General features: G+C 43.6%; 3 protein-coding genes across 6 annotated transcripts; 2 read left to right on the plus strand and 1 right to left on the minus strand.

Moving 5' to 3' along the window:
• Positions 1-390: 390 nt before the first annotated feature.
• LOC143493198 (uncharacterized) lies at positions 391-18,347 on the plus strand. 2 transcript variants are annotated; one of them, XM_076991437.1, is made up of 5 exons: positions 391-614; positions 15,679-15,871; positions 16,124-16,254; positions 16,565-16,649; positions 16,898-18,347. In XM_076991437.1, exons 2-5 carry the CDS (start codon positions 15,697-15,699, stop codon positions 18,034-18,036), a joined length of 1,530 nt encoding a protein of 509 aa, XP_076847552.1. In that variant the 5' UTR covers positions 391-614; positions 15,679-15,696; the 3' UTR covers positions 18,037-18,347. The 2 variants fall into 2 exon arrangements, with proteins under 2 accessions (XP_076847552.1, XP_076847551.1); XM_076991436.1 differs by lacking the exon at positions 391-614 and having other exon boundaries at positions 15,459-15,871.
• Positions 2,886-14,825, minus strand: LOC143493194 (uncharacterized). 2 transcript variants are annotated; one of them, XR_013125363.1, is made up of 15 exons: positions 14,729-14,825; positions 13,297-13,779; positions 12,670-12,772; positions 12,434-12,578; positions 12,023-12,105; positions 11,798-11,905; positions 11,562-11,692; positions 11,304-11,472; positions 10,308-10,405; positions 9,978-10,049; positions 9,103-9,831; positions 8,849-8,988; positions 6,819-7,522; positions 3,078-6,718; positions 2,886-2,938 (listed from the first exon to the last, which is right to left on the minus strand). XR_013125363.1 is itself a non-coding variant. In XM_076991431.1 (14 exons), exons 2-14 carry the CDS (start codon positions 13,382-13,384, stop codon positions 4,915-4,917), a joined length of 4,374 nt encoding a protein of 1,457 aa, XP_076847546.1. In that variant the 5' UTR covers positions 13,385-13,779; positions 14,729-14,825; the 3' UTR covers positions 2,886-4,914. The 2 variants fall into 2 exon arrangements, 1 of the variants encoding a protein (XP_076847546.1); XM_076991431.1 differs by having other exon boundaries at positions 2,886-6,718.
• Positions 18,348-19,206: 859 nt separating the features above from the next.
• Positions 19,207-21,088, plus strand: LOC143493200 (uncharacterized). 2 transcript variants are annotated; one of them, XM_076991439.1, is made up of 2 exons: positions 19,207-19,635; positions 19,839-21,088. In XM_076991439.1, the coding sequence occupies exons 1-2, from the start codon at positions 19,362-19,364 to the stop codon at positions 20,849-20,851; spliced, it is 1,287 nt and encodes a 428-aa protein (XP_076847554.1). In that variant the 5' UTR covers positions 19,207-19,361; the 3' UTR covers positions 20,852-21,088. The 2 variants fall into 2 exon arrangements, with proteins under 2 accessions (XP_076847554.1, XP_076847555.1); XM_076991440.1 differs by having other exon boundaries at positions 19,842-21,084.
• The last annotated feature ends 104 nt before the right edge of the window (positions 21,089-21,192 follow it).

The following is a 21,192-nucleotide window of genomic DNA, read 5'->3' on the forward strand; positions in this document are numbered from 1 at the left end:
CACATTTTAACAAATCATTTAGTTCAATTTCCGTACATATAGACAAAAATATAATATAAATATAAATAATAGGCTAAATATGGATGTTAAATGTGAATTTTGAATGCAGGATAAAATTAGATGGCAAATATATAAAAGTATAGGCTATCTATGATTTACTCTATAAATATGATGTGAAATATGTAATTGTCTAATTCCGTAGAAAGTATTGAAAAGCAAACAACAGCTATAAAATTGCGAATTTGGCCAATAAGACTGCAAACGACCCTGTTTTCTGAACACGTTGGATGATTCAGACCTATAGCCAACTATTCAGATGTAATACAGTGCTGGGATTTTCAAGGACTCAGTACCACTGATATTTAGAAGATTTACCATGCACTCACACAGTGTCTTGAGCTATTCAAAGCAGTGTAAAAGTGCTAGATAAAACTGCTACATCAGTTTATCTACATTAAAACAGCAATCATTGCTAAGCAGTATGCAAATGTTGAATAGACAGGCCCCAAGAAAGCAAGACAAGGCACCTCGAAAAGAACCAACGACACTAGACAGGGAAAGGCTCAAATGCTTTCAGAGGAAGGGAACCGTAACCCCAGCTGCATCCAGAAAAGGTTTGTGACATAAGTGAGTAAATAATTTTGACCTGAAACGGCGGAGTTTCCGTGCCCTTTGTAGTGGTTTTCTTGAGCCTGCTTTTAGCTACCAAATTCGTGTTTAATGAATTAATATAGGCCTACCACTACACTGTTTCAGGAGTCAAAAACTATTGGCTATCGTAGTAGATGCACCATTCACATCTCTAAGGAATTAATGAACAATGAAGGAAGAAAGGACGGATCTAGTAAAGTTTGACCCTAGTTTGACTGGGCTAGGCTAGGTTTGGTCTGTTGTTAGGCGGTTCCCATTTAATCAGCTCTGTGGCACTATGCCTATAGCCTAATGAATTGCTGGGTATTATAAGAATTGGGCTGGCATAGAAGGTATTTGTGTTATTATTCTTGGGTAGAGCGGCTTAATGGTTAACCACAGTCTTTGTGCAATTAGATGAATACTTGTGGCTGCGTTAGGTGATCAAATGAATAAATATCTGGAACAAAAGGTATTTCCTCTACCTCAGTGTGTTTGTTGAGGTTTCAATTGCATTCGTAATCTTCACAGCACACTAGGCTATGTGCATTAAAGCAGCGGCTCCGGCCACGTTCAGATTTCAGGTGCATGGATTGCACGTGATTGACAGCCAGTAGGTCCTAACACTTAGATGTTTATATTAATAAGCTCCTGTTTTGTTTTTTTACTGGATCTTATATCCAAGATGCAGTATGTTCCTGACTCTTTCAGACACTTGTAATTCTCTGGTTTAATTTTATGTGATTAGTTGGTGTAGTTATGGTATATAATTAAGTCATATGGAAAAGCATCAAATTCATGACCCAGGGTCCCTAGGTGGCATAAATTTACTTAATGGTACCTTTTACTATTAAGACTATTGAAACAGTGTTGACAATGTAATAACAGTCAATAGTCTAAACTACTGGAGCACACTAAAACAATTTCATTTGTATTAGTTATTGAAAAATAATTTTTATTTAAGCAAGCATACTATAAAATCAGGAATATTACAGGAAAAGAACAATAACACATCATTCAAAGTGCATTTTTAGCATGAATTCATCCATACATATGATGTATTCCACTAAAAATAACACTAAAATACAAACTTGGCAACAAAAATGGAAACAGAAACATTTGCAGGGGGTCCTAACAGAATACGTCCATATTTTAAATTTGTCAAACACTCTTTATACCAGTGGTGTGCAGTCAGGTAAAATTAATAAAAATATTCATAAATAAGGTTAAATAAAACCTGTTAATTTAGGCTACTTTTCATATTCTTGGTTACTATATGACACGTTTCTGAGGGTTAGACTTCCCAAGGTCCTGGTTTACTCTGTTACCATTAGACTGGGGATGATGACTTGGTTATCGAGAAGGTGGACCAAAACTAGAACACGACCTGGGAGACCCAGTTACCAAATCAAACAGGAAGAGACAAACTGGTGAACATCCTGGAAGATGCTCTCCCACCAGTACCTACAGAAAATTGTCATAATTGTCCCGTGGATGTCCACGAGTGAGGGATAAACCTGCCCCTGAGTTCAGGAGAGAAGCATCATCTTAATGAGAGGTTGTTAAGATTGTTGTTTAATTTACTTCCCAATGAATCAAACCTACATACGTGGAAGGTGAAATGGGGTCAACAGTGATGCAGTTAGGGGTTGAGTCAAGCTCACAGAACCTGGAAAACCTATGTGCTTTAATGTTACTACAACTGGGTCTGTAAGTGATCATGTAATGGATGCAGTCAGAGAACAAGCACCAGGAGGTTGGTTTGACAGGTAGTGAGGTGTTGAGCGTCCATAACACATTCCAAATTGTTGTGGTCTGTCAGTATGAGGAATGGATGAAAAGCGCCCTCAAGCCACTGATGCCACTCCTCCAAGGCCAATTTAATGACAGTGAGTTCCCCTATCACTAACACCTTAACTTCTCATAGCTTTGGATAGGTTGTAGGAGACGTAAGTTATTGGGTATGGAATCTTCAAAATGTGGAGTGGTGGTTTGGTTGCATGTAAGGTCTTCTTCTGGTGAAGAATGTTGACTGGGATATGAGAGTCCCACTTGATAGAGGTGGTGAGTGTCAATACTGGGGTAATTAAACATTTATCAAAAAAGGTTTAGCTAGCTTAACTATGTGGGGGATAGTCCAGTATTTGTGGGTTGTGTTGGCATAACCACATGAGACCTAAAACTATTGGATTGTTTGCTGAAGAAGTTGTCTCTCTGTGGGTAGTGGTGCATACCAAGGGGAGGGGGGGGGGGGGTTGTGATGTGGATCGATGGGTTCTTCATCCAGAACTTGAACATGAAGGCTGGGCTAGATAAGGGAGAAGGACAGTGTAAGGTTTCAAGTTCCCAGAGGAGCCTGAGTCGATCAGGGCTGCAACAACATAATGATACAGCCCTACATTAAGTAGAAATTGGTGAGATGTAGGTTCAGAGGTGACCATACTCACCACAACTGAGGGTTCCTCACGCGTTCTGTGAACAATATGATTCATAGGACAAGAAATGACATTCCTTCAGGAAATTACCATATTAGCCACAGTACAAGCAGAGAACCTAATTTCTTCTGTTTTTTTCATTTATGCTGGTATCTTGTTAAGAGAGGATAAGGTTGATGGAGAGGCAGGAGAGTGAGAATATTCCAGAAAGAGGTTATTGAGGCAAATGGACAGGTCCTGAGAGTTGTTAGGTTCTGGCATGCCATCTACGTGACTCACTGTTCAGACCCTTTGCATAAGATGACTGACAACATCGCCCCATTTCAGTGATTGTTCACTGTTAAGATCCCAACATGTTAGTCCGTAGCAGATCAGGAGCGCCATGATAATGGTTTTTATTGGCTTAAAAATAAATGAATAAATCCTTGTTCCAGGTTGCATTACCATCTTGTGACCATAAGGAATTAGTAGATTCCAATAGTGGAACAGTAAGCAAGATGATGTGACCGTGAGGTTGTGGGTTCAAGTCCCAGGGAGTACACAATGTCTGATCCATACTGATAAATATATGTAATTCAGTTACTACAATGCTCATTGTGACACTGAAGATTTGGTCACTAATCAAAGAGGTAGCAAGAAGCCTGTTGAGTTCAGAAAGAGCAGGTCCCAGTCATGCCAGCTGGTTTGTCCAATCGTAATGCTAATTCCTCATCTCTAGCTCTCAAGGAAGCTGTCGATGGTGATGTTCAAGAAGCTGACCCAGCCCAACCAAGACTTCAGGGACGCTACCTGAACTTGCTGATGCAATAGCAGTGAATTTTCATGTCAGATTTGCACACAAAGTTGCATGCCAATATAAAATTATAAGAAGTGTTTATTATGTGACAAAACGGAGACATAAGCAGAGAGTTATGAATTATTGCAAAAATATGAGGCGACCAGGCAAAACGGGGGTCAGTAGAGTACAACCAACAGGTGTAAAAGGGCATAAGAAACCAGTGCAATACAGAAGAGACAGTGTTTGAGTATGTCTCAAAACCATGGCTGTGTTCGAAATAGCCTACTACATACTACTGGTGTACTGCTTGGGCAAAATCAGTATTCAGTATGCAGTATGCGAATAAAAATAATTTTTCCAGTATGTGAAACATCCCTGGATGACATACTACTTCCGCAAAATATTCCAGTACGCGAACAGAGCTATCTTCGTGGTGTACTGCATCCCATCATGCAACGCTACGTTCACGTGACCCCGTAGTATGCTTTGCTTTTGTCGCATACTGGAAACATACTACTACGAGGACCAGTATGCAGTATCCAGTATATACTGAATGCAGTATTGAATCCAGTATGTAGTAGGCTATTTCAAACACAGCCTATATATACACATGAACTGATGGGAAGATTAACATGCAACAGGTGATAATGATTAGCAGGTGAGCATGTGAATGTGTATATATGGGCGTCTCTGTGGCAGGGGAATTCTGGCAATTGGAGTTTGCAGGCAATGTCATGACACTAAAAGCGGTCCTACCCAAAATCACTGCAAAATGTGACCAATAAAATTTCAGAGAACTGTCCCAAAGCAATTTGGACCTTTTCACAGAAGGGGCTATTAATAAACTTAAATGAGAGCTGTGCCTGGCTAACAGGTAGCCTGCAGCATACGTGCCACTTTGGTTTTGAGGATTTGCTGAGCTGTATTTTGGGATCCAAACGATTATTTTAATAAAATAATGGAGGCATGGGGCCTGGGTAGTATGCAGGAGAGTTACCTACTTCATGCACTGCACACCACTGATGTTATACACATAAGAATTTACACCTGTTTACATACTTGTGTTTAATGTCAGTCAGTTTTTCCTTCTTCCTCTCTCTTTTTTGGAGTTGGACTCTCTTTCTGGTCCCCCCTTTCAACCTGTAAGTCAACAAACTTCTCTTTTTCTACAGACCCCTTCTCTCTGCATCTTTTCCCTGTTGCCCGGGCAACGGCTTCATCAAAACACATACTGATGCCACTGGCTCTTTTCACCTCCCTGTCCGACTCCTTTGGTTTGTCTTTCCTGGCGCCCCTTCCATCTACGGCCAGTCGTCTTCTGTCTTCCCTGTACTCCTCTTGCCCCGCCTCTTGCCCCGCCTCTTGCCCCCCCTTTCCTGGCTCCCCTCCCGAGCTGCGGCACGTCTCCGTGTCATCTGGCTGTTTTTTCACTCTGCCTGCTGCGTTCTCCTCTAACCTCTCCCCATCTCCCCTGTTCCTGCGCTCTCGGCCCCTGCGGTCGTGACGCAGCCCTTCGTCTCCCTTCTCTGTGCCGCCGTGCTCCCCGTCTTGGTTACCGCACTGTGACTCCGCCCCGCCCTCTTTGCCGTCGTCTCGCCGCACACGTCTCGCCGCACCTCGGACCCGAGCCGCTCCGTCCGCACACTGCCGCTCGCCGTCTGCGGGCCGCGTCCGAACGTGTTGCTTCTCCGTGTCCCTCTGCTGTAGCTGTTGTCTGAAGGCAGTGAGTTTGCAGTACTGCGGTTTAGGAGGGACCACAGGTACGGCCTTCACCTGGTATACTTTAAAAGCACATGGCTTAGATTTCAGCACGGTGCTGCCTGCACCTGGCCCAAGGTCTACATCTCCTCCCCCCTCACTCTCTTTCATCCTGGGAGGTCTCAGTGGCTCTGACTCACATAGCACTGCATCGTTCTCCTGTGCTTGTGTCTTGTCTTTCTCTCCGTCACTCTGTTGCTTTTCTGTGTGAGTCCTAATAGCCACGTCACTGCTCCCATGTCCATCCTCCTCTGACACGCTGTCCTCGTCTTCGCTCAACTCTCTCACCACGCCCCCTCCAGCAACACTTACATCTTTGATTATGGCAATGTCTTTCTTGACTGTCTCGGTTTCCTCCGCTATGTCATCTTCCGCTAAACCTCGATTGTCCCCTGTCTGGCTTCCTCTCCTCTCCTTCCCCTCTTTGACACTTGTTTCTTCTACACCTTCTCTCTCTGGAATGATCTGCCTCTCTGCTCCAAGCTCATCTACCTCCATTTCGTTTTTTCCTGCAGTTCCCTCATCTTTCACACCGTCCAACGCCTCTTCACTTTCTTCTTCATCCTTTAAATGTGTAACAGTCATCATCTCAGGTTCTTCCTTTATCTCATCACTTGTCATACAGTCGTTTTCTTCTTCGGTGCTCGCTTTCTCTTCCTTGTCAACTTCATTGCCAACGTCCATCCTTGTGACTGAGATCTTGTCTTTCTCACCCTGTCCTTTTTCACCGTCCTCCCTCCTGTCAATTGGCTCCGCCCCCAATGTTTCACCATCACCGGAGCTTTGCGTGTCACTATGCAAAGTTACGTTTTGCTCCACCGGCAGTTCAGTGATCTTGGCCTCATCTTGATTAGCCAGTGACACAGAGTCTGTTGCGAAGGGCTCAGTGATTGGCTCGTCTGTTACTATGACCTCACTTAAAGCGATGTTAAGGGCACCTTCAGAACAGTCCTGCTGAACATCGGAATTTGCATGCTCCTCTATGACAAGATGTAGGTCGCTTAGGTAGGATGTCTCAATGTTGCTAGGTTCCGGTGGGGTGGAAGTTGCATCTGGACCAAAATAAGTATCCTCTTCATCTTCACTGGCCTCGGAATGGCACTCTACTTCGTTGTAACTATGTGGCAGATAAAAAAAAAATTGCATAAACATCATTCTGCTCATACCCACTTTTATTAAAACTGCACAACACACCGCAAACTTTTCTCAGTGCTTACCTGCAAACGTTTGTGTCTTCATAGTTTTCATTTTTTTCCAGTTCTTCTAGAGACTCGCTTACATGCTCTGCCCCTTCTGAATCACTCTCTTCTGCATCACTTGTGTTTGTGTCTTTCTTTTCAAGACTTGAATGATCCGATTCTAATGGAAGTTGACTGAGATCGACTTGGTTCAGGCACTGGTCAGTGGCATTAACATCCATTTCATTATCAGCTGCCAATTTAGCTGCCATTTCAATATCTGTGTGGGTTAAGCTTTCTGAATCGGTGACAGGGGGTGAATATTTAGTGCCCTCAGGTACCTCAATGGTGTATGTGTGATTTAAGCATTCTGTTTGGTTGTTGCTGTGAGAATCCACACTGGTATCGGTGGTGTTTAACGTAACAGGCTGGCATACCCAGTTTAACCCTTGGAACTGTTGAGCGGATGGAAGACTTTTACAGAACATGTCTTCATACTCGCTCTTATCAGAATCTTCCTCATTGTCATCATCATCATCAGGCCCTGAATAACCATCGTCATCAGAGGAGAAGGACAGGGGTTGTAAGAGGTTGCAGGACTTGTAAGGCAGGCTGTGAGATTTGCCTGGCAGTGGCAGGTGAGTGTTAGCAGTGGTGTTTCTCCACCTATCGGCTTCCTCCTCTTCCTCATCCTCTTGCTCGTATTCTTCATAACCAGGTGGCTCCACCGAGAACTCAATTAGCTGAGAAAGACAATGAAACATGATGATGCAGCTGACTGAGGGATGTTACATGAAAAGGAAAATGATAATAAGATAAGTGAATATCACAGGATCCTGCTGGAAAGGTTAAAAAACTGGGTTTGGAATCTCAGGTACAGCCCTTTCATGGTTTCATTCTTACTTAACTACAGGTAATCGCTATCAGTTTGCAGAATTCAATAATATTCCCTCCAAACGCACAAAAGTGAAATATGGAGTCCGCAAGGCTCCACCTTAGGACCACTATTATTTACATTATACATGCTACCATTGGGCATAGTTATAAACAAACATGGTGTCAACTTTCACTGCTATGCAGATGACACCCAACTTTACATATCAGCCAATCCTGATGACAAATCCAGATTAGGGAAAAATTGAGGCCTGTGTAAGAGATGTTAAATGCTGGATTTCGCTAAACTGTCTTCACCTTAATGGTGACAAAATGGAGGTTCTGCTCCTGGGCCCAAAGGCCATAAGACAGAAAATACTAGATCTAATGCTAAATCTCGCAGACTACCCCATTACACCTGGCTCAGTAGCCAATAATCTTGGCGTCGTACTTGACTCTGACCCATCATTTGATAAATACATAGATAATACTACTAGGATAGCTTTTCTACATCTCTGCAACATTGCCAAGTTAAGAAATGCGGTATCCCAGCATGATGCAGAAAAATTAGTACACACTTTTATTAGCTCCAGATTAGACTACTGTAACTTATTACTGTCAGGATGCTCAAATAGGAACCTAAGTAAACTTCAAGTAGTTCAAAATGCCGCAGCCAGAGTACTAACTAGAACTAGAAAATTCGATTACATCAGCCCAGTCAGCCCTGCAACCAGCTATGGATGAAGGATCAACCCACTGCCCTGGTCCCTCTCACCACCCCAAATTCTCCACTGCTACGGATGTATCTCCACGGCCCTGGACTACTATTACTGACCATCTAGGACCATCTTAAGAAGTCTAGGACTCTTAAGAATAGGAATTACATAGAAAAGACATGCTTATAAATACACACAAAGATTCCCATCACTTCTTTGTTTATGTATCTCTGTAATTATTGTTGTTATGGGGACCGCCGTCGGCCAGAGAAGGATAGGTTCCCCCCTTGAGTCTTGGTTCCTCTCAAGGTTTCTTCTTCAAGTTCTTAGTGAGTTATTCCTTGTCTCTGTCACCCTTGTAAAGCTGCTTTGTGACAACAACTGTTGTAAAATGCGCTGTATAAATACATTTTGATTTGATTTGATTTTGAATATGACAGAAAAAAATACAGGGAGAATTTATGAATTTTCTGTACACACCTGGCTAGGACCAGAGGTGTCCATTAAGTCCAGGAATCCAAAAGTGTCCTGGAAGTCCAGGGGAAGGTCAAGATCTGTGCATTCCTCTTCATGAGACAGAGTAACTGTGACAGGATCCTGATGCACTACAGGTCTCATGTCTGAGGGAACAATAAAAGTGTTTTTGTTGTTATGCTCTTTCTGGTTATGTTTTGTCTTATGTCTGATATAAATGCATGTTATTTGTGTCTTGTGCTTCTAGTTCACGGTTTTACCCATGTATTCTCCCTCTATGCTGAATTCTGTGAAACAAGCTTTGCATGCTGCCTGTTGTTCATCACTCGACTCGTCTTCCTTGCTCAAACCATCATCCTCTTCATCTTTGTCTTGTGAATCTTCTCCGTCCCCGCACCCGGCCACTTCTTCGTCCCTCTCCTCTCTTTGTTCTGTCGTTTTCTCTGGTCCTTCCTCTGGATCCTCCTTGTCGTCCGTCTGGCCTTCCTCTTTAGTGTCATCCCCTTCTGCGATATCCATTTCCTCTTCTGTTCGCTCCTTCACTTTCTCCGTATAGCCCTCCTTCTCTCCAGCATCTTCCTGCTTCGCATCCTTCACATCTTTCTCCTCCGCCGCGTCCTGCGGGCACGGTTCAGCCTCGGCCCGTCCCTTGTGCAGAAGCCCCAGTGCCAGCCCGGAGGTTATATGAAGAGGGACGGTGACGGAGAACGGCCCGGAAATGTGCATTCCTGCGCGGCGTTCCGCCTTGCTGGTCATCCCGTGCAACGCAGCCTGTGGCTTGTCTGTGCTGGACGCGGCCCTGGCCTCCAGGGGCTTGTAAGTACCCTGCGTCCCGCCCCCTCCGCTCACCATGCTAACGCTAGCACCACCTGTACGCCTATATGTCACCGCATATCCGCTTGACATGCCCCCGACGCCAGAGGCTCCGCCCTCTGTGTTCCCAGGGGGTGTGGCTACAGACGTGTTGTGTGGGGACAAATGCTGGGAATCTGAGAAACAAAGGACAGTTTCAGGTGTCAGTACAGTTTATATTGAGCCATTACATTATGGTATGTTGAAACCAAATGGAAAATCCTGAGCTTCTGTCTTATCATTTAGAACGCGTATAATTTAGATAGTACCGTAGAACTCGTACCTTCTTGTGTATAAGGTCCTGGGCTCAGAGAGTCCATACTCTTAGCAGGCCTTAGAGCAGTCTTCTCTTTCTCTATATAAGTGAACAGGAACAATTGATGAGGTTTAAGAGGAGCATGGAGAGAGAAGAAAAGGCACAAGGTGATGTCAATCTGTATTTATTGTTGAATCCTACGGTCAGTGGGTACAACTTAAGCGTAAGTGATCCAGTGAACTTGCTATAGGAAAATCTCAATCTCGAATATGTTCTAAAAGCCACATATGGATGAAGCATTGGGGTCCGGGTCCAGATGTAAGTGATTTGTCCAATGGTGTGTGCTGAAGCTCGTACCTTTGGTGGTATACTTGCTCTTTTTGCGAGGGTCCTGCAATCTCCCTCCTAAATTAAAGATAGACATCCATTTTCTGCCTTTTAGAGATCCCTTCCTCCTGAAAGAAAGTCAGAGATACACATATGAACTCCAAAGGAACATATGGTTAATATTTCCTACTTAAATTGAAGGCTAGAGATCACAGATTGTGAGTGAATTTTGAAAGGGCGAGTATGTAAAAACATATGTAAAACAAACAAGCAAAATAAATCCACATATACATGCATATATTTGCATTACTTAAAAACAGTAGAAAAATCTTTGGTTTTGCAGCATATAGTGGGAAATAGTGGCATATAAAAGGTATCACTATAACTTTTATACCATTTAAATGTGGAACATTTTCTACATCAATCAATTTACTTTAACATTATGCGAATGTATCAGGGTGAATGAATTTTCCATGAGGTTTCTAACTGGCCAGACCAATGAGGGGGTCTTTGTGGATTTAGTTAGTTTGTTTTTTAATATGTTTGTATTTTATATTGTATTTTTTTTGTTAATGTCCTTTCTGACCGCATAAGTTGGGAGCGTGGTTTGGGCCAACTATATAAATGGCTGAGCTTGAGAGATTTGAGATTTGAGGAGAGAGAGGCAGATAGACAGATGATGCCTAAATAGTTGTTATTGAAGTGCTGAGTAGACCTGTTCAACAATAAAATACCACGATTGAGTGATGAAGATTTTCATGAAGGGAGTTCTAGTATATTTGCTTTATGTTGGTTTGTTTATTTAGTAAATAAGTTTATATAGTTTATTTGATTTGATTTGAGGGCAGTAAGAATATGAGTACTCACTTGGGGAAAGTGTGTTTGGAAACCTGGGAGACAAATAAATAACTATGGTGCGTAAGTTTCCATGATGGCTTCCATCTCAGTTCCTCCTGCGGTCATCCGGTAACAGCGGCATAAGGGTTTAGATTATATAAGGGACGGTCCTAGGATTTGAGGACTTACTTGTCTGTGCCATCAATGATGGCGTGGTAAGGTCTCATTGGAGGAGGGCCGTCTCCGGGGCTCATGTTGCCTGGATACTGCACAAAAGGGAGGGCCTTGAAAAACTGGTCGTCTTGAGTGGACAGCGCGGACGGTGATGGGAGGGACTTCCTTCGCTCAGCTGTCACTTCTGTGGTGATTAGCAGGAAACAAAATAGCTAACACATGTCGAATGCAGTGACAGGAGCATATGGGGCGAGTTAAAGACTGGCTCGTTACCTAGCTGGGAATCAGATTCGGGGAATAACTGAGCCACATGTGTTAAGATGAATTCCACCACTATTGACTGGACTCTCACTTCCATGAAGGCTGCAGTCCCATTGAAACCAGAAGCCTCAATGTCCTTTGACCTGCATTAATACAAGCCCTACATCAGCCACAGTATCGCCTAGCGCAACCCCTTGGGTGACCAGAGAATTAACCAAACACACACACACACACACACACACACACACCTGAGGAGATTTGGAGCCCATACAATGGCAAGGTTTCTGGCATGCATGTTAGTCTCAGAAGCGTGCTTGGCCATCCGGACTAAGTGTCTCATCAAATATTGCAGGGTCCTGCATGAGAAACACCATTAGGAGACAAACAGGAACGCAGTGACTGTTAGCATCTCCCTGGGGTGGTGACCTGCCTTGTTGTTCACCTGTCGTGCCCAAACAGGTTGATTTGTTTACCTGTAGTGGAGACTGGGCAGGTCACTGAGAACCTCCCTGATCTTCACCAGTCTCTCATTTTCCAGTTGAACGGCCACGGCTTCCTGATAGAGAAGATAGAAAAGTTTGAACACAGAGTTACAAAGGAAAACAAGTGACCACCCAAGCGATCTGTAGCAATCTGTTACAGATGCATTGCAGAACCGAGCAGTTAGGGTCCAGTTGCCTATACACATCTTGAAGGAAGAGTTTGGCAAATTCCCTGCACTGCTATATAAAATCTTCTAATTTTTTTTATTGCACTTGCATGTGAAATGCACTCTTACTCCCCTGCCCTGAGGGTTTTTCCACTGCAGTAGCTCTGCTACCTGATGTCTGAGTCTCCTGCTTTTGTGTCTGCACTGATGTTTTTGTCGGATGAGTGATACCTACAGCAAAACGGTCGTAGAGCTGGTATGTGAGCAGAGGGTTGGGCAGCTCTCTGAAATAGGCCTTGCACAGGGAACTGACACAGTGAATATCCTGCAAATAAACATCCTTATTCAAGTCTGGGGTGCCTTCGATGTCAAACTCGGACCTGCGGATAAAACATTAGGATAGATGAAACGTCAAAGCATATGTCAAGGTGAGGTTTGAGTGGTAGTATGCCAAAATGAAACAACACACACCTTAGTTTCTGGGTGTTGGATGACACTCCAGACAGTCGGTAGATTCCATCAACAATCCCGTGTTCCTCGATGAATTCACTGCAGCTGCGAAGCACATGAGGAACTATGAGAGAAAAAGAGAAAGAGAGAGGCAGACGTCATAACCTGAGAAAGAGAGACAGATTTCTTAACCTGAGAAAGAGACACAGATGTCAGAACCTGAGAGAGAGACAGATGTCATAACATGAGAGGCAATCAGTAAAATCCTCCCCATTCTTAGTTTGTGTAACTAAACCACTCCTATTTTCCTATTATTCCTATCCTATTTTCTGAAACTGGACTTCCAATGCTTTAGCCTGACTGTCCTTGATCGTCGTGCCTGTAAATAAATCCTGACTTGACGGAGAGAGAAAGATCGAGAGAGAGAGAGAGGTTGGATGAGAGAGAGTTGAGGGGCAGAGAACAAGTATTGTCAGGAAACGGAGAATCATGACAATTTACAACCAGGCTGTTCTTGGGTACTCTCCAAATACATAAGATATATTCTATGAAATTATATATTCACATCCATATGCATGAAATTATATATTCACACACATGTGCATGAAATAAGATACATGCACGTAATAACGATCAATATGTACTCACTTTCCTGATTGGTTGAAGCTAAGTGCTCCAGCAGGTCACAGCCAAACACCTTATCTTTGCTCCCTCCTTTCCTTCGTCCTCTTTTCATCTTGGAGATAGTCCACCACCACTCTCACATTCAGGTGTGTGTGTGTGTGTGTGTGTGTGTGTGTGTGTGTGTGTGTGTGTGTGTGTGTGTGTGTGTGTGTGTGTGTGTGTGTGTGTGTGTGTGTGTGTGTGTACTTCTATGTTTCTCTTAGTTAATGTTGGGATACGTGATGATAACCATATGCATGATGTTCATATGCAGTGGTTTGCGTGTGCACCCACACTCCTAAACATTTGCTTAAGTTATCGTGTAACTACGAAGAGTCCTCCAGTACTCTTCTATGATCTACATCACTGCATTTGTCATTAGATTTTGTTGAAATGTAAATGAGCCGAATAGTCTCAAGAGAAGTAACAAAAAAATAGGATGAGAAAATGAATTTTTTATCATTTACACTGAAAGGAAGAAAAAGTGGAAAAAATAAACAATCAGAATAGGTACACAATATTATTAATCAGGAAACACTGTATTTATGCCTGCAATGCTCTACTGCATTATATAGATGCAATTTTGCAGCCTGTCAATCACAGTTTAACATACAATGTACATAAAAATTGTTGCGAAACTTTAAAAAAATGAAAACGACAAAAACCTAACACTCTTCTTTTTCACGCAAAGAATAGGGCACCAAAAACCCAACGCTCTTCCTGTCCTTGCTAACGCTAAGGCACCAAAGCTTTTTCACACGTACTCCCATCAAGCTCAGCTCCGGTCCGATTTCTGCCCTCACAACAGCTCCTTTGTGGTGCTGCTGTCCGCAACAAAACGAAGTGTACGTCTTCACCTCCAATATCACCAAAGTGGAACTGACCCACCCAACCTCAACCTCAACCTGAACACCGTGCCTGAGTATAGCCCTTACCGCTAGCATAGCCCAGCTTCCTATTCTTGTCTTTGTCAACGCTCTTAGTGATTCTAAGACCACTCCCTTCATTTTCACCACCAGTCTCACTTCTAGCACCTGTTCGCTGATGTACGGACAATCTGTCCCCATTTTTTAAATTTCTGGACAGCAAACGTATTGCTCAGGCTGTTCGGTTTGGGATCTCTCTCTCTACTGAATGTCTTTGTCAGCACTTGTGGCCTCCATATTCATCTCTCTCACTCTTTCTCCTGTGCTGCCTGCGGAAATGAGACATCACGGTGCAAGGCCCTGCCACACGGCCCCTGCGTTGGGGCATACGCCGTCAGAGAGCCCTCAAATCTCTCCGCCTCATGCTGTGAAATAAACCACCGCCTCACTTCCCTGCTCGCCTCTACGGTCTACCAGGCCAATACAACGTTTTAAAAGTGTAGCAACAAAAGAACTAAAATGAGAATTCAAGAGAAGTCAGCTACCCTTACCTTTCAATGCACCGGCACTAGTCAAAGCCCAAGTAGCATCAGTGACGCAAGAAACCACTAAACTTCCCTTAGTTACTTCCTGACTGTTTAGTTTCTCTCTGTCTTAATTCTCCATTTTTAATCCACTACTCTATTTCTGTCAGGGGCCTCTGTCTAGCTATCTAGCTGTTTATCTAAATGAAACGAGGTTTTTACGTTATGAATGATATGAAGTTACTGGGCTACATAAAAACAGTTATTGCAAGCTTTCTCTCTCTCTCTCTCATAATATTGATGTATTCATAATTAAAATTTGTCTTGGTGTGTATTTATATGTAGACTTGCTTTCTATCTCTTACAAGACAGAGAAGAAACTGCCACATTACCACAACATAATGCCACCACACAACAGTGAGAGCAGTGATTTAAAACGATAGTCTACACTGCTGTTATTTTTGGCAGTTTACTGCTGGGTGTGTGTCCTAATGCCCCCCCCCCCCCCCCCCCAAAAAAAAAAAAAAAAAAAAAAAAAGTACACAAGAACTTGTATCCTAAAAGTTTGTTGATGGCTATTAAGTCATGATGAAGTATGCATTCATATGCATTATTATACGAATAGTTTCCGGTTAGGATAGCTTGTGAAACAGCACAAGGCAATTTAAATGCATAAAATAGTATACCCGCGCTAATTACACTGCGAGAGAAATATAATGTTTACGGTAGTGACGTACGCCAGTACCGGAAGAAAAAATATGCGAATATTTGTTGAGCCGACGATGTGAACATCCGTTGCATTTACTATGCTAACAGCCTATTTCCATTTGTGGAAGAGTTTTTTATAAAAGAAATATATCAAAGTCTAGCCGCCGAGAGAGGTTTAGTGCTCCGTGAGAGATCTCTCACGTGTTCAACAAAACAAAAAAAGCTGGTGAGGCAGAGACGTTTATAAAATGGCACAATACACTTTCCAGGAGCAGTTGGTGTCCATCATGGAGATACTGGCCAAAGCGGCCGTTGCAGAAATCAACAGACGTGTGGACGACAGCTGTGCCGTGCTTCGCCTCGAGTTGTCCCGAAGTCAAAAAGACATCGACACGCTGAAAAGAAAATGTCAAGTGATCGAGAACGAATTGAGAAAAGCGCGTGGACGAGGCAGAAAGAAAGGTAACGTGACCATAAGAGTCCTTAAGCTTCGTTTCAGATGCATTTTTCCTCGTTTATAAGTTTTTCTTGCATTTATTGTTCATGCATCACTTTTTATAGCTATTTAATATATATTTACCGTGTAAATCGTATAAATCTCATATGCATAAAATATTCGTTACAGGTAGACTACCTTGTTCGATTTTTACAATGCTAATTATGTTAATTTACGTTAACTAAGTCTGCTGAAATATACTGATTTTCCCCACACAGTGTTCATCTGTGGGACTTCCGAGAAACTCTCTATGCCTTTCCAAAGTGCCCGAGGAGCTGGTGCAGACGTGCGCAGAGCTGAACAGACTGTTACACTACAAGATGCAGACCCCGAACCACCTATACAACATGTATGAAAAGCAGTTCACTATAGATAGATAGATAAGAGGTCTGTTTCTGATTTGTTGAATCGAGATATATTCACCATTTGATCCCCCACATAAATATTCAAAATCACATGGGTCATTGAATGTTTTTTTTTTATATATATATAATAAATGTACTTTTAATACATCACAGTTTGTTACCATATGTAATGATATAACAACGATTATTTAATTACATTATAAATATTATCTATAATTATCCATTATTATCCACAATGAATTTTCTGGAACACATACAGCAGATCCATAAACTTGTCTTTGTGCTTCACTGTAGACTATCCAAATTCTTGAGGATGGATCTGAGGCCCCAATCATCAAGGAGGAGGGAACTGAAAATGAGCCGTGGATTATTGAAGAAGGTAAGATGTACGGAAGGGTTAAAAAGGCCCTGTATATTCAGATGGATGCTTAACAAATGTGTTTAGTTGTTTAAGACAACACAGCGTCATTGATGAGTCCCATTACATCTTGCTCCTAGTTTAATGTCAAGGGTTCATCCTTGTGACTGGGATAATTAAGTGTACAAGCCAAGCTAATGAGGTCCTTTGCATAAAAAATCCTATGACATGTAGGTCATGTGGTTTAATCGTATGTTTTCCTTTTTCAGAAGCAGGACCGTTTCCTTTTGAGCATGGGGGTAACGTGTCCCGAGAACCAGCACAGGAGACACCTGAAGCCCAAGGCCAGCTTCCTGAAGACATGGAACCACAGAGCACACACTTTGCCCGCATCCGGTCTTCGGTGGAACAGGTTAAGAGTGATGAGGAAGGAACCGGTAGATTCAGATTGCACGTGAAAGCTGAGAAGGAGGAAGAGGAAGAGAGAGGCAGGCAGGGAGTCGTAGTGGAGGGGGCGGAGCAGAGAGACGGAGAGATGGAGTTTGCTCTGGAGGAGAGGGACGTCCACCTGGAGTTCGCTCTGGAGGAGAGGGAGGCCCACCTGTGGCACCCTGTCCCCGAGGAGCAGATATCTGGTGAGGCTGAGCAGACTGACAAGTCCTTCCCCCCCGCCCAACTCTCACGCGATATGTCAGTGTTTCCTCAGCACTTGGATACAGCCATGGAACAGTCTGGAAGCTCCGCCCTCCCTCCCGAGAGCACCCCGATCGATCTGTACGGCACCCATGAGCAACCCCATGCAGCCTGGACCAGGGACAGGAGAGCCCAGGCCGACCCCGCCGTTCAGAGGCTGAGGCACGACGGGCTGCCCCCAGGGCCCACGCAGCCCAACGCCCTGCTCCCGCACCACAGGACTCCGGCCCGGCCGGGCCAGGCCGGAGCCGAGACGTCCTCCCAGGCGGGCCCCGGCCCGGCCGGCCAGGCGGGACCGGGCTACAGCCGCGGTGGCCTCGGCGCCGTCCGGCGGCTGCGTGCGCACTGGCGGGTCAGCACGGCCGGTGAACGCCGTTTCAGCTGCTCCTTCTGCGAGAGACGCTTCGTGCGGTTCGGGCAGCTGAAGGAACACCTGCGGAGCCACACAGGTGAGAGACCGTACACCTGTACCCAGTGCGGACGCAGCTTCACCAAGCAGGGCAACCTGATCCGGCACGCCGTGGTGCACAGCGGGGAGAAACCCTACCAGTGTTCCCTCTGCGGGAAGTGCTTCACCCAGCGTTCCAGCCTCAAATCCCACCAGAAGACGCATACGCCAGAGAGGGACGGTATCCTGCAGGGACTGCCTGTGTACCAGTCGGTCAGAGACTCACATGGTGGCTTGTCAGTAACTCAGACCAGGGGTTTTCTATAGTGACAAGCCCCAATAGCAAATTATGCTTATAACTTGTAGCATACGTCTTTGCATTATGCTTAAATGCAAAATGGTCACGAAATGGTCTCTGAAGTGTAAAGGATCTAGGATGTAAGTTTTGAAATATCCAATGTCTTGTTTTTAATGTATGTTTTATGTTCTGTGTCTTCTAATACTGCTGAATCATGCCCGTCTGCATACTTTAACAGTTATGTGCTTACTGTGTAATATAAGTTATTATAATTTATAAAAATTGTTTTATTTTAGAATTAGGCAGTAGCTTTCCTATAGTTTTTCCTTGGAATTCTTTGATAATTTAGAGTAATAAAAATAAAGATGTATCTAAAATCTGTTTCTGTGTGTCTTTATCTATATACTGAACACAAGACAGGTTTACACAGAATTTTATTATATATATTTTTCCCCCAAGATGTTTTCTTAAGGGTTTAAGTAATGTCTGTGTGAGGCCATCTATTGTTTTGTTGCTATTGGACACAGGTATATTTGACAATACATGAATGGCATAACCATAGTGGGCAAAACATTTAGGAAGGAAAGTTTATGGCAGTTACTAATATTGAAATAACGTTGATAAAATTTGATGCAGGTCTATATTATCCATCTTACACCAGCACTTCTTTATAACCAAACTTATCTTCTCCTTACTGATGGACACAAAACAGAGACAGATCCTAACCAAGCACAGGCTCTGTGACCACAGTCTAGCTATAGAAAAGGGACAGACAGAAAAACCTGGACAGAGGACAGAATATGCTGTCACTGCATGACAGGTGAGGTTGAACTCACAATTCGGCCCTACACAAACACACACATCTGTTAATGTTATTATATTACTACACTATTACTATTTTAAAACGTAAACATTTTCATTGCTTTGGCAATATTGTATGTTATACAGTCAATAAAGTCATGTTGACATAAACTGAGAGAATTCTGTGCTAAAATCTGTCATATTAGATATGACTTTTACAAACTAAAAATGAATGTAATGTCAAATGCATTTGTTCATTCGTTCATTTGGTGTCGGAAAGGTGTAACGATCTTGATAACTTACGTATAGCTAAACACTCAAAAACCGGTGAGTTTCTATTATGAATAGTATTAGGCTATTATCCACAAGGTTTACGGTAGGTGACAGTCAAACCGGAACTAGCCGTCACTGTACAGCAGCGAGCAGCAGAATCTAGCTAGCCGCTTAAGATCAAGTGTTTTGGTCCAATTCACATGCAGACACATTGCTTCGTCTTTGACACGTACCAAGAAAGGTCTAACTGAACACTTGAGCTAAATCATCCAAACCGACGATGCTCTCGGAGGACACTGTGACAAGCAGCAGCGTTTCTTTCCACAATAGACTAGCCTCTGTTATGGCAATGGTGGCCAAGTCTGCTGTTGCAGAGATAGGCAAAGTGTACGACGACGGTTTGGCTGTGTTACGACTGGAGGTGTGTCGCAAAGATTCAGAAATACAGACGCTGAAGAAAAAACTTGAAACGGTAGAAAATGAACTGCGGTGCATGAAAGAGTCGCAGCGACCTGTAATGCCTGTTTTGCTTCCAGGTTCAGGAAAGAGGGAAGGTAAGGAGAGTCTGTTCAGAAAATAAACATTTGATTGAATACATCAGCAAATGAAAGTGTACATCCCTTGAGGTTTTCTTGTTAAATCCAGATCATCGTGCATGTCTAATTGTAAGTGTACTGTTGTATTTGATCAACTTGGAAGCGTGCAAAAAATTAATCTACAATAAAGTCTCCAATGTTTTGTTTCCACTTGAACTCAGCAGACGAGCGCAGTGAAAGGACCAATCAACAGCTAACTGTAAAACATTCACCAGAAGCTGATATGTGTAATAAGAAAACAGGAGATGAAGCAAGAAATCACTGTGCATCTTCTGAAGACACACATTTGCAGGCCACAGCTGCTACAAACACAGACACAGCATTAAGCCTCATGCAGACACAGACCTCTCCTCAAGCTCCTACAGAGGACCTTAGCAAGCCAGCGTTCTGTGGCGAGGACTTTGGCGGACTAGAACTCCAAATGAAAGTGGAGCAGGAGATAAACTCGGACATTCTAGACGAGAGCAGCGTGGAGACGGTTTCGGAGTGTGCCGCGATCAAGGACACGGACGCACAGCCGTGGACCTCCGTCGCCGTGTCAAACGGCATGGTCCAAGCAGAAGAGGCTCGAGACCCCGACTACCCTCTCCTAACCGAAGAAGTGCCTTTGTGCGTGGACGCAGACGGAGGTCCTTTTATCCCCACGGCGCCGGGCGTCAGCGCCGGCTCGTCCGCCACCGTTTGCCCAAGGAACAACAGGCTCAGCTTGGAACCGATGAGACAGCAGAGCAGATTGCAGCCCCCCTGGACCGACACCGCACCAGCAGATTTTAGTGCACCGCAGGAGGTCCAACTGCCGCTGTTTGCGCAGCAGACAACAGACATGCCGCCCCAATTTCCCCCATCACCTCAGAACCACAGCAGGACTCCCAACCGCCTGGAGCTCTCTTACAACACAATCAACCATATCCGCAGCAGAGGGCTGTTCGCGGTGGACGGCAACAGCTTAGACAGGGCCACGCTGCCTCTGCGGAGGAGGCCGGTGAAGGAGAAGTGGTTCATCTGCTCCTTCTGTGGGAAAAGCTTTGACCGGTTTAGCCACCTTCAGATGCACCAGAGGATTCACACCGGAGAAAAGCCATTCAGTTGCAACATATGTGGAAAACGATTTTCGCAGCAAAGTAACCTACGCACACACCAAAGAACCCACAGAACTCAAACTAAAGAGTTTTGAAAGTGGGGAAAAACCAGATAGAGAACTCAACTGTTTATGTGCAATTTTTATTCCCTCATAGGTAAACCCAGCACCGTGTTATTTTGGTTTTCCTAATTTTAGATGTGTGTGTGTGTGTTTATTTTTACAATAAACAAAGTTTTATAACATTTGTATCACACAGAACAAAATGTACAGCAAAATACAGGACTATACAAAAAAAAACTTATCAAAAAGAAACATTATTCTTATCTTGTTCATTTATATGCTCAAACTCATAGAAATGAACACAGAAAACACTTTGCACATGTGAAATTTCTTTCAACATTAAATACTCATAGGATACTGGTAAGGCACTAGTC

The sequence above is a fragment of the Brachyhypopomus gauderio genome, unplaced genomic scaffold, assembly GCF_052324685.1.
Source record: "Brachyhypopomus gauderio isolate BG-103 unplaced genomic scaffold, BGAUD_0.2 sc82, whole genome shotgun sequence".
In the NCBI taxonomy this organism is placed as follows: domain Eukaryota; kingdom Metazoa; phylum Chordata; class Actinopteri; order Gymnotiformes; family Hypopomidae; genus Brachyhypopomus; species Brachyhypopomus gauderio.

Excerpts from the sequence above, each read along its gene's own strand:
- LOC143493200 (XM_076991439.1), top strand. The coding sequence starts at position 19,362 with ATGCTCTCGGAGGACACTGTGACAAGCAGCAGCGTTTCTTTCCACAAT. Across the intron at positions 19,636-19,838 it reads AGGTTCAGGAAAGAGGGAAG|CAGACGAGCGCAGTGAAAGG; the intron begins GTAAGGAGAGTC and ends ACTTGAACTCAG.
- LOC143493198 (XM_076991436.1), top strand. The coding sequence starts at position 15,658 with ATGGCACAATACACTTTCCAGGAGCAGTTGGTGTCCATCATGGAGATA. Across the intron at positions 16,255-16,564 it reads CCGAACCACCTATACAACAT|ACTATCCAAATTCTTGAGGA; the intron begins GTATGAAAAGCA and ends GCTTCACTGTAG. Across the intron at positions 16,650-16,897 it reads GCCGTGGATTATTGAAGAAG|AAGCAGGACCGTTTCCTTTT; the intron begins GTAAGATGTACG and ends TTCCTTTTTCAG.
- LOC143493194 (XM_076991431.1), bottom strand. The coding sequence starts at position 13,384 with ATGAAAAGAGGACGAAGGAAAGGAGGGAGCAAAGATAAGGTGTTTGGC. Across the intron at positions 11,473-11,561 it reads CGAATCTGATTCCCAGCTAG|AAGTGACAGCTGAGCGAAGG; the intron begins GTAACGAGCCAG and ends TAATCACCACAG. Across the intron at positions 10,050-10,307 it reads GAGCAAGTATACCACCAAAG|AGAAAGAGAAGACTGCTCTA; the intron begins GTACGAGCTTCA and ends TCACTTATATAG.